We start from the raw sequence: 12,464 nt of genomic DNA, 5'->3' as shown, positions 1-12,464 counted from the left end.
GTGCTTTTCTTTAGATGTTGAGGTTGATAAAGTGAAATAACATCATGTTTATTATATATATTTTTTAGACCCTCTAGAGGAACAGTTTTTGATGATGCTTTCTGGCTGGATTTGAACTATCTAGAGGTTGCCAAGGTAGCTCAGTCTTGTGCTGCTCACTTTACAGCACTACTCTATGCAGAAATCTACGCAGATAAGAAAAGTGTGGATGATCAAGAGAAAAGGTAATGGAATTTCGAGCTTTAGTTTTTTAAAATTCATGTTGACCAAGGTGGAGGAATCCACCATGGTGGGAGGGTTTGGGGAGGGGTGGGGAGAATCCAAGTACCTATGAAACTGTGTTACATAATACAATGTAATTAATGAATTAAAAATAATAATAATAAAAAATAAATAAAATTCATGTTGACGTTTCAGTAAAGGTATATAATAAAGATTTTTTTTACCTTGGTCTTCCTTTGAAAAAGACATTTTAGAAAGTTCCCATTTTTTAAAAAAAGATTTACTTATTTTTATTGGAAAGTCAGATATACAGAGAAGAGGAGAGACAGGAAGATCTTCCTTCCACTGATTTCACTCCCCAAAAGGCTGCGATGACCAGAACTGCCCGATAAGGAGCCAGCAGCTTCTTCTGGGTCTTCCATGCGGGTGCAGGGTCCCAAGGCTTTGGGCTGTGCTTGACTGCTTTCCCAGGCCACAAGCAGGGAGCTGGATGGGAAGTGGAGGATTAGAACCAGCGCTCATATGGGATCCTGGCATGTGCAAGTTGAGGACTTAGGCCACTACGCCACCGCATTGGGGCCCTTGAAAGTTTGTTTTCAAGTGAAATGATAATTTCTTGAAATAAATAGGAATTTTTATTTTTAAAATTTCAGTCATATTAGGTTTCCTCTAATCCCTCAAATATTCAAGAGCCATTTTACTTGTTGACCATGATGTTATATGACTAATTTCTGTTACCTCTATTTCTAAGTACTTTTCTTTTCTTTTATCATTTGAATCTTGATAGTGATGAAAAGTAGGAAAAAAAGAAAGCAGAAGGAAAAAAAATGTTGTTTGTAACTGAGGCTTAACTGATGAGGTTTATAGGGTGTAGGAAATGTTGTTTTTCCCCAGTGACTCAGAAAGGTCAGCTCAGGCTTTGTGACTCTAAAGAGATCAAAATGAATATATTTGTAGGCTAAATAAACATCAGTGGTTCACCAACCATGTCAGTTAGGTCCAGCGAATGAACTGCTCTCTTAAAATTGTTATTCATGCTCTTAAATAGCAAGTTCTTCATGATAGATACTCCAGACTGCTTGTGCAATGTATTTTATTTATATATTTCTGAGGAAAATATGAGACTTCCGTGTTGGTGTCTGTAATTTTTGAATTTTTAACAGGTAAATTCCAGCTTTTCCAAACAGGGCTTGGAAAACAAATGTTAATTTTCAATCTTAAGTATCTTAATGTTCTCAAGTGTGTCACTGGCATGTGCTGTGCCAGTGGGAGATGCTATAATTTACTCTTACCCATTCTCTTACTAATGAATTATGTATCAAGTGTAGATACATATGTCATTGTTGGGTTGCAGACTATGCAAATTTTTTAGCCTTATAAGGTAGTATGAGATTTTTCAAAAAGGTTGAACACTTTGTATATTTATCGCAGTGTAGTTGGTAAGGAAGTATGTCAGTGGGGAAAGTCATTGGAAGAAGGGAGCAAAGGCATAACTGTAGTTTACATAAAGAAACAAATGTGCAGGTAAATAATAGGGTCGTATCATTTATGATAGTGTGTACTTTATACATTGTGTTTTATTGTCATAGATACTAGAGCCGTCATGATCTTAGAATTAAAGAACTGAGTAAGATTTTGAAAATGCATGGTTTAAAGCTGAAGCCTTGGAGTAGCTAACCTGAGTTTTGATTTATTCACTTAGTATATTTGCTAAATCCCGGGTTTAAGTGGATCCTACTGATGTACTTCATTCTCAGTTTTTAAATATTATTAGATTTCCTAATTTGTGCCAGTTTACCAGGCATGAAGTGGTGTCTTATGCTATGTCTGCATTAATTAGGTTGTACTACAAATAAACCACTGACAGTATATTTAGGAGCTATGTTAGAGATGGGCACAACTGCTCAGTTTTTAAACAGGCCTCTCTCCATAAATAAGCCATTTTGTTACCTATATCGTAGATTTTCATTAAAATGAAATTTTTATTCACAGATTTAACATTGAAAAATTTCTTCTTCATCCTAGGTATGTGGTATTATGTTTCAAAGCATAAATTATTGATTCTGTTATAATTCTAACCTTCATTAGTTTTCCCATATAAATCTATTGTATACGTATTCATACACTTGCAGAAAACATGTTCTGATTTAGAGTTGTGCTCTTAGGACAAGTACGAATATAACATTTGAAGAAGGAAGCCAAAACACAGCTATTTCTAGTTTGAGTGAAAAAAGTAGAGAAGAAACTGGAATCAGTTTACAGGTAAATATTAGTTTTTCTATTATTTATGATGGTGCTTATACTTTTAATTATTATAAAGACTAACGAACTGAAATTAAAGCATATTGCAGGTAAATTCATGGCTTTAGGCTTAGTTGTGCAACTGAAAAATGAGTTCTGTGTTTTGTACAGAAAGTTGCAAATTTGTTCAGGTAGACTTGCTTTATGTAGGCTTTTGTTTAAAGTGCTTTTTTTTTTTTTTTAAAAGCTAAAGTGTGTTTAAAAATGCAAAGATTTACACTTTGTTTTCTTTCAAAGCAACAAAGTAATCATCTAGGAATAAGGATTCCTGTTTGAGACCTTCTGGTATCAAACAAATATAGACGGACTAAAGCCTTTACATTCTGATGCTAACAGAGTAGCTTCTTTCTTCTCTATATCCTGTTCTACATCTTAACACTTCCCTTGCTTCCCTTTGTAGTCAATGCTCTGTGAAAAAGTTCTCAGTATTTCCTGTATCAGTTTCCTCTCTTCATTCATTCCATTGAAATTGTGCTTGCTTACTCTCTCCCATAAACTTAGTGTTTGGCCACTGTGCTGATGTGTCTACTTACTTATTTAGCTTCCTTATAGACTTCTATTCCTTTACTTTCATTTTTGGAATAGCTGCTGTGTACCAAACCACTATATTTGGCTTAGATACTGAACGTTCCAACTCTTGAGGGCTGGCTTTCATACTTGTTGGTAGAAATAGTTGAATTAAAATTATGGAATTATACCAATATCAATAGATTTTTGTTTAGAAAATATTTCCCGGAATGATACCATCAAGTCATTTGAGTTTCTTGATTGGCTTTCTAGGCTATGTAGTGGGTTTTTTTTATACTTTCATTTTATTTTTTATTTCGCAGAGATTGTTTTATAGGGGTGGAGAGTGTCTAGCACACAATTAGTGCACAGGTCATATAAGGGCCCTGTGAAGGCAGCCACGGTGAGACTGGAAAATGAAGAGATCTGTAATAGGCTCAGTTTTCCAGTTGATGATTTTGTATAACCCACAAAAGACATTGCCAGTATCCTACTGGCTTCTGACGGTAAAAAGATTACCCACCCTTTATCCATCTTTGCTTTTTTTTGTTTTTATTGGAAAGCCAGATTTACAGAGCAGAAAAACAGGGAGAAAGATCTTCAATCCATTGGTTCACTCCCTAAGTGGCTGCAGTGGCTGGAGCTGAGCTGATCCAAAGCTAGGAGCCAGGATCTTCTTCCAGGTCTCCCACATGGGTGCAGGGCCCTAAGGCTCCGGGCCATCGTGGACTGCTTTCCCAGGCCACAAGCAGGGAGCTGGATGGGAAGTGAAGCAGTCCGGACATGAACCAGTGCTCATATGGGATCCTGGCACGTGCGAAGTGAGGACTTTTGCTACTAGGCTATTGTGCCAGGTCTGCTTTGTAAATTTTTTGTGTGTAATTTTTTTTTTTAACAAGATTCATGTATTTGGGAAGAAGTTGTATGTAGAGAGGGAGAGACAGTGAAAGAGCTTTCATCCTGCTGTTGAATCCCAGAATGGTCTCAATGGCTGGAGCTGAGTTGGTCTGAAGCCAAGGGACCTGTCTCCTATGTGGATGCAAGGGTCTAATAAGCACTTGGGCTATCCTCTGCTGCCTTCCCAGACTGCTTGAGACAACTGGATTAGTAGTGGTGCCCTGTTTTCAAGAGTCAGACTTAATGGAAGAACTCCATTTGTCATGTAGTTTTAGCTATTGAGTATTGCTTTTGCCGTGTGATTATTTTTGTGTATAATTGGTATTTATTTCTAATGACTTCATGAAATTGCAAGTGATTCTCAGGTAGACCATAATCATTGGTTTTTTCTGGGAGCAGTCTGCTGTGTTGCTGATTCACATCTTTGACATTTATTTCCATATCACTGTATATTACTTTTTGTGTAGCAACATTGAGAGTTGTGGAGTTGTATGTTGATTCTGAATTTAGAATTTGCTGAATTTCTTAAAGTGGTATTTTCCTTTGGTTTTTGTTTTCGTGTTTTCAGGATCTTCTCTTAGAAATCTACAGAAGTATAGGGGAGCCGGATAGTCTTTATGGCTGTGGTGGTGGGAAAATGTTACAACCCCTTACCAGGTAAACAGCATTTTTTCCGATAGTGGTGTAACAGTTCTGTTTATGAAGGAGGTGCATGTATGTGGAACCCAAAATTGTTATTATGTCTTCTGGTAGACTGAGAACTTACGAACATGAAGCCATGTGGGGGAAAGCCCTGGTGACATACGATCTTGAAACAGCAATCTGCCCATCAACACGCCAGGCAGGAATAATTCAGGTACTTTGCTTTTCTGGTTTGTTAAAGCCAGCGTTAGTAAATGTCTGAGATTATTTCACGAGATTGATTATTTCATATCTAGATAGATAAAACCCTTAAAATACAGCTGTAATTTAGCTGTTTTCCAGGTATTAGCTAAAAATGCAGATGCACAGGTTAGTCAGATACATTATTGACCTGAAAGATGGTACAGATTTGTTAATTATAATGTTGTAACAGGTGAAGACCTTTCTAGAACGTAGTCATGCAGTGTACCAGGTAGTATAAGGGGAGGCTGCGAGAAGTTTATGAAAAATGTAATTAATGCACATTTTACATAGAGTCTCCACATGGAGGTACTTCATATGGCACTACTTCACATGCGATGTACACTGTACACAGTATCATTTCTGTTACTTTTGAAATGTTTTTCCATTAAGTAGTAGTCTTTGAGCTCTATTTTGGTGGGTTTGTTTTTGGTTTTGGAAACATATACATATTTGGGAAGTTTTTAGTTTTGTTTTTGAGTGATGGGGTAAGACAAAGATCATCTGTCAGCCAGTTTGCTTTTCACACATCCACACTGGCTTAGGCTAGGCCAGGCGAAAACGGGGAGCCAGGAACCTCATCTGGGTTTCCCACTAGGGTGGCACAGACCCAATTATGTGGGCCATGCCATGATGCCTCCTTGGATTAGCAGGAGACTACATCCTAAGCACAGGGAGAACTTGCTGCTAAGAATTCTTACATGTGGTACAGACAGCTCAAGTGACAACTTCATGTGCTGTACCTCAATAACCAAATTTGGGGGATTTAAAATTATGTTAGGAACCAAAGTGTGTGTATGTGTGTGTATTTGTTAAGTTTTATGGTGGCTGTTTTTTTTTTTTTTTTTCCTCTAGTTTTCCTGGGATATCTTAAATTACCAAATTACCTTTTTTTTTTTTTTTTTTTTTTTGTAACAATTCCTACTTAGGCCTTGCAGAACTTGGGACTGTGCCATATTCTTTCCATCTACCTAAAAGGTTTAGATCATGAAAATAAGGAAAGTTGTACTGAACTACAGGAACTTCATTACCAGGCAGCATGGAGGAATATGCAGTGGGACCTGAGCACTTCTGTTAGGTATGAAGAAAAGGTCCCTGCCTTGTTTTATTTTCTGGTTCTATACATTCTATGTATGCAACAGTTCCATTTTTTATATTCTGTAGATGCTATAAGTCATGTCACTAGATTCTTAAACAAGATAGCAGCTGGTAGTTAGTATTTTATTTTAATTTAATTCTTGAGTTTGGACAACTGTACTCCAAAAATACTTTTGAAAGTAAAAATGAAGAATCTTCTCACTTAATGTTGCTGGGATTGAGGAATATAATGAAAGGTGAAAGCATCATGCTGGTTATGTTTTACTCAGTGCTTTTCCTGTCTGGATTGGTGGACAGGACCTCTCTTCTTTCCTTAGGAAGACTTCTTGTTTTGTTTTTCAATTAAAAACTTTTCTAAATTGGTTACCCAGGAAGAAAAAGATTTCTAATTTGTATGTAGTGTCACTATACTTTCTGAATGAAATGCCAGATACCTAATCCAGTAAAAATTCCATATTTGTGTAAAGTCTTTGATACAAACATTAAAAATTAAAATAGTCTTGATATTATGCTTAATTTCCTTTATATATTTTTAAAAATTTGTTCATTTACTTGAGGAATGACAGAAAAGGAAGCAGGGAGAGAATCTTTATCCACTTCCTCATTCTCCAGATGTTCCCAAAGGTTGAGGCTAACTCAGGCAACTCTAAAATTGCTGTAAACGTACCTGTTGTTTCAGTTATTTGAAAGGCAGAGAGAGACACAGATCTTCTGTCCACTTTTTCTTTTTACTTTTCAAATGCCTGCAACCTAACAAGGCCAATGACAGGAGCCTGGGACTCAATCTGGGTCTTGATCCACATGAGCGGTAAGGACCCAAGTATTCGTCCTCTCCTGCTGCTGCGTCCCGAAGTGTGTGGAATCAGAAATGGGATCAGAGGGGCAGGTGTTGAGTGCTGCAGCTCCTCAGTGCCTGAGATATCCACATCCCCTAGTAGGATGCCTGGTTATAGTTCCAGCCACCCTGCTGCCAGTCCAGATTCCTGCTAATACATATGTTGAGGGACAGCAGGTAACAGCTCAAACCCACAAGGAAGATTCAGTTGGCATTTTAGACTCCTGGCTTTGTTCTGGAGCAAGTGAGTCAGACATAGAAGATCTCAAAATCTTTCTCAATCTTTGTCTCAAAATTAAGTGAAAATAAATAGAAATTGAAAGAAAAGGACCTGGAAATGAACCCATGTACACTGATATGAAAAATAGTGTCCCATGAGACTTAAAACTAGGCCCAGTGTCCTCCGCACTCTCTTATTTTTAAAACATTTTACCACATGAACTGATTCCTACTTGTCTCTGTAAGCTAAGATGTGCTGTTTCAGTAGTTACTGCTGTATTTTCAGTCTCTCAGGTACACTCTTGTTTTGTTTTGTTTTGTTTTAATCAAATCAAGCTGTTCCTAACTAAAGGCCATAATAGATCTGCTTTTTTCCAGTTATCATATGGATGATTTCTTTAGATTCCAGTTTCAAGGTGTCCTATCTTCAAACTTTTCTTGAATGCGCATTTGAAAGTAGCCACCTATCACTATGTCATTATCTCAATTATCCTTGTTATTACTGATATTTGCTTTAGTGTCCATCTTGTCTAAATCAGAGTATAAACCCCAGGAGACTTAAGGATCTAATCTGACTTTTCTACCAATATATCCCCTATTTCTGGAATCTGATCCTAGTACCTCTACATGAATACATGAACCAGGCAAAATATCTAAGAAATTCCCTTCTTGTCTGCTTGAATAATTTAAATACTCATGAAATTCTTTGAAATACAAATTTCTCAAATTTCTAAAAGTGCATTTAAAAATTAATTTTAGTGCCCTGGTAAAGATTTTGTACTCTACTGAAATTTGCTGCATGTGTATATCTTAAAATTCTTTGCTTTTTAATGTATTTTCTTCTTGATTTTCAAAAAATTACCTCAGCAATGGAATGGAAGGAACCAGTTACCATGAATCATTGTACAATGCTCTGCAGTCTCTGAGAGACAAAGAATTCTCTACATTTTATGAAAGTCTAAAATGTGCCAGGTATTACAAAATTACTGTATTTCAACTCTGTAACATTGTATTTTAACAATGTCATGGCTTCTGAAAATTTGAGGAATGATTGGCCCAATAACATGCTTTGAGATTCAAGGATAAAGGATTGGGGTTATGGTTAGGTGTTTGTCATCTGTCCTCCCCTCCCTCCAAAAACGTTCTCTTTGGGACCTCGGATAATTTTTTTTAACCTGAAACTCAAGGAACTATTGGTAATGACCTAGAAATTTTTAATCAAACCCCTCTAGTAGCTGTGTGTTTTACTTCTGTTAGCATTAATGTTTAAAATGGTGATTGATGGTAAATTCTTACAGGCTTGCTCTGAGTCACAAATATGATGATGTATGAGGAAATCCTTAACTAGAAAGGGTTAGTTGAGACATGTTCTTTATCAGTGGTGACCTGTATTACAGAAATCACCTTTGCTACTGTGTGAGTGCTCGTTACCTGCTGAAACTTTGTGAAAATCTCTCCACATAGACTCTTTAACCTTTGAGATAACTAGACAAGTAGAATAATTTAGCCTTATTTGTAATCTCCCCAAAGTTATAGTGCCATAAGAGGGATATAGATCTGGATCAGTATGATTCCAATGACTTCTTTTCATTGCTGTTTGGTGTTCACAGTTTCTTGTGAATATTCTGTTATTAAATCAACAGGAAGGCCTACGAAGAGAACTCTTGAAGAACAAGTTTGAACTTTTGTCTCTTTAAAAGCTTCTTTCTGCTTTTCAGAGTGGCTTTATGTTTTTCCCCACCACTAGAGTAAAAGAAGTGGAAGAACTGTGTAAGGGCAGCCTCGAGTCTGTGTATTCAGTCTACCCCACGCTGAGCAGATTGCAGGCCCTTGGAGAGCTAGAAAATGTTGGGGAGCTTTTCTCCAGGTATGTAATTCACAGGACTTCTTCATCAGCAAATGCGGTTTTTTTTTGTTAGCAGGAGTGACTTGTGATAGATGTATTTTTACTTTTAAATACAAGATTTCAGGTTTTACTGAATTTCATTGTTTAATGTGGTACATTATCAGTAGCTGTTATGACAAATTGAAACGTCTTTGGAGTATTAAATAATTTGTAAGCACATAAACAGGATTCTGGGAACTAAAAAGTTTTCAGACCTATTGCAACAGACATTTGGGATAAAATTGAAATTCTAATTTCTGTAGATTTGTGTAAAGATTTTCTGTGAGGGAGCTGGGGCCTGGTGCTATAATGTAGCGGTTAAAGTCCTTGCATTGAATGCGCTGGGATCCCATATGGTCGCAGGTTCTATCCCGGCAGCTCCACTTCCCATCCAACTCCCTGCCTGTGGCCTGGGAAAGCAGTCTCGAGGACAGCCCAAAGCTTTGGGACCCTGCACCCACGTGGGAGAACTGGAAGTGCTCCTGGCTCCTGGCTTCGGATTCTCTCAGCTCTGGCCATTGCAGCCACTTGGGGAGTGAACCATGGGACGGAGGATCTTCCTCTGTCTCTCCTCCTCTCTGTGTATCTGTCTTTCCAATAAAAATAAATAAATCTTTAAAAAAAAGATTTTCTGTGAGGCAGTTGAAAATAGTTCAAAAGGCTTCAATATCTTTGTCACTACTTCATCATCTTTATTAATCTCTCTGACTGATCTTTTGTCTCAACACTAAAGGCCTAGGAGATTGATTGGATGGTATTGTATTGCTCAGTTTGTCATCTGAGTATACTATTCATTTAAACTACACAGTATACATTTTTTATTGATTTAATAAATATCATTGGTAGATGGTGCTTTATGGATTTGAGCTTTTCCTTCCCGTGTTATTTCTTTGTTGGCAAGAGTCGTTCTCATTAGGTAATGAATGAATTTATTTATTCCCTTGTTGACTTTCCCTTGTTTTACTACAGGGAACATTGGAGAACTAAGATGTAAGCATGCTTTGTGATAGGCCTGAGGAATCGGTTCTTGTTTCGGAAGGATGCTTGTTTACAAGGACTATTTTGTGTGTGTGTGATAATGTTTTCTAGAAAAAAAAGGTTCATTATTTATAAGCTCCTCTGTTGACCTTTTAGAGGTCTTACTACATAGCATTTTTGCACTTTGCAAAACTTTGGTTCATATTTAAGATAATATATTCATTTAAAAAATCACATAAGCTTTCCCCCGCAACCTCGCCAGCAAGTGTTGTTGGTGCTTTTATTCATGTGGGCCAGTCTTACTGGCGTTAGGTGGTACCTCATTGATGTTTTAATTTGGATTTCCCTTATTTTTTTTTTTTTATTTTTTTTTTTCTTTCTTTATTTTTGACAATCTTTTTTTTTTCTTTAATATTCATTTATTCATTAATTACATTGCATTACATGACTGGGATTCCCCCCCTTCACCCCAAACCCTTCCCCCATCATTTCCCTTATTGCCAGGGAACTTCAGGATTTTTTCATATGTTTATTTGCCATTGGGTTTGTTCCTTTGTGAAGTGTCTGCCCATTTCCCGTGCCCATTTCTTGAGTGGCTTGTTTGTTTTGACATTTTGATTGTTTTGTAGCTCTTTGTATATTCTGGAGATTAGCCCTCTATCACCTACATAGTGCGCAAAGATCTTCTCCCATTCTGTGGGTTGCTTTTTTACTTTGTTGATTATTTCCCTTGCTGTACAGAAGCTTCTTAGTTTGAGGTCCCATTTGTTTATTCTGGTCTTGATTGCTATTGCCTTTGGTGTCCTTTTTAGGAATTCGGGACCTACCCCTAGATCTTGCAGAGTATTTCCAACATTTTCTTCCAAAAGTTTGAAGGTTTCTGGATGTAGGTTTAGGTCTTTTATCCATTTAGATTCAATCTTGGTGTATGGTGAGAGATGTGGGTCTATCTTTTTGTTTCTGCAGGCTGTTAACCAGTTGTCCCAACAGCATTTATTGAACAGACCTTCCCATTTGCCTGGATTGTCGTTTGTCTTTTTGTCAAAGATTATTTGGCTGTATCTGTGTGGGTTCCCTTCTGGTGTTTCTATTCTGCTCCATTGATCTTCCTCTCTATCTTTGTGCCAGTACCAGGCTGTTTTGATAACCACTGCCCTATAGTATGTCCAGAGGTCCGGAACTATGATTCCCCCTGCTAACTTCCTGTTCTTCAGGATGGTTCTAGCTATTCGTGGTTTTTTGTGTTTCCAGATGAACCTTGAATCGTTGTTTCCAGATCTGTGAAGAATGTTTTGGGCAATTTGATTGGGATTGCGTTGAATGTATATATTGCTTTTGGCAGTATAGACATTTTAATGATATTGATTTTACCTATCCAGGAGCATGGGATGTTACTCCATCTTTTGAGGTCTTCTTCAATTTCTTTAAGTAGTTCGTAGTTTTCTTCAAATAGGTCTCCTACATTTTTGGTTAGGTTTATTCCCAGATACTTCATACTTTTCTCTGTTATTTTGAATGGTATCTTGCTGGTTAAGTCTTTTTCCATCTTGGGGCTGTTTGCATACACTATGGCTGTTGATTTTTGTTCATCAATTTTGTACCCTGCCACTCTATCAAACTCTCGTATAAGTTCTAGGAGTCTCTGTATTGAGTCTCTTGGCTCTTCTACATAAAGAATCATGTCATCTGCGTATAGTGAAAGCTTGACTTCTTCGTTTCCCATTTGGATTCCTCTGATATCTTTTTCTTGTCTTATGGCCTCAGCGAGTACCTCTAGGACTATGTTGAAGAGTAGTGGAGAAAGTGGACATCCTTGTCTTGTTCCAGATCTCAGTAGGAAGGGTTCCAGTTTTATTCCATTCAGTATGATGCTGGCGTTGGGTTTTTCATATATGGCTTTGATTATGTTGTGGATTTTTCCATCTATGCCTACCTTGGTTAGGGTTTTTAGCAGGAAGTGGTGTTGGATTTTGTCAAAAGCTTTTTTTGCATCTATTGATACTGTCACATTCAAACAACTCAAATCAACGTACCGTATGATCCAACAATAGCACCCCTAGGAATATATCCAGAACACTTGTTCTATGAGAAACCTACATGCACTCCTATGCTCATAGCAGCACAATCAGTAATTGCAAAAACATGGAAGCAACCAAAATGCCCATCAGCAGAGGATTGGATAAGAAAGCTATGGTTCATCTACTCCATGGAATACTACTCAGCTATTAAAAAAAACAAAATGCAGTTCTTTGTGGCCAAATGGGCCAAACTGGAAACCATAATGCTAAGGGAAATGAGCCAATCCCAAAAGGTTAAATACCACATGTTTGCCTTAATTTAAGATGATATGATGTTATGTGTAACATGTTATGTTTTGAATGTTATATGTTGTGTATAAACTAAATTGAAGTATAGGTGAGGTGGTCACAGAAGGTGGCTGGGAACTCGCATTTACTTTCAACATGTTGGTTACTCATTACTATGTCAATTAATTCCATAATGATGTAAATTTTTGCTGATGGTATGATGGAGCTTTCAATTGACTGGGATAATACTCTGCTAGCTCTGTCTTCAGACCAGAGAGGGTATACCTAAGAAGCCGTTGAACTTGACTGGACAATAAGATGCTGGACTCTATGT

At 37.3% G+C, this 12,464-nt stretch overlaps 1 protein-coding gene across 2 annotated transcripts in view; it reads left to right on the top strand.

Annotated features, from left to right (window-relative positions):
* ATM (ATM serine/threonine kinase) overlaps positions 1–12,464 on the top strand; it is a 133,157-nt gene that overhangs the window by 88,276 nt on the left and 32,417 nt on the right. For both annotated transcript variants that reach the window (XM_058663948.1, XM_058663949.1), the window contains exons 39-45: positions 69–224; positions 2,388–2,484; positions 4,496–4,584; positions 4,681–4,783; positions 5,739–5,887; positions 7,829–7,933; positions 8,709–8,828. In XM_058663948.1, coding sequence (XP_058519931.1) covers positions 69–224; positions 2,388–2,484; positions 4,496–4,584; positions 4,681–4,783; positions 5,739–5,887; positions 7,829–7,933; positions 8,709–8,828 — 819 coding nt within the window. The remainder of the gene's footprint in view (positions 1–68; positions 225–2,387; positions 2,485–4,495; positions 4,585–4,680; positions 4,784–5,738; positions 5,888–7,828; positions 7,934–8,708; positions 8,829–12,464) is intronic.

Source organism: Ochotona princeps, chromosome 4, assembly GCF_030435755.1.
Source record: "Ochotona princeps isolate mOchPri1 chromosome 4, mOchPri1.hap1, whole genome shotgun sequence".
Classification (NCBI taxonomy): Eukaryota; Metazoa; Chordata; class Mammalia; order Lagomorpha; family Ochotonidae; genus Ochotona; species Ochotona princeps.
This window is presented reverse-complemented; position numbering and strand designations above follow the sequence as displayed.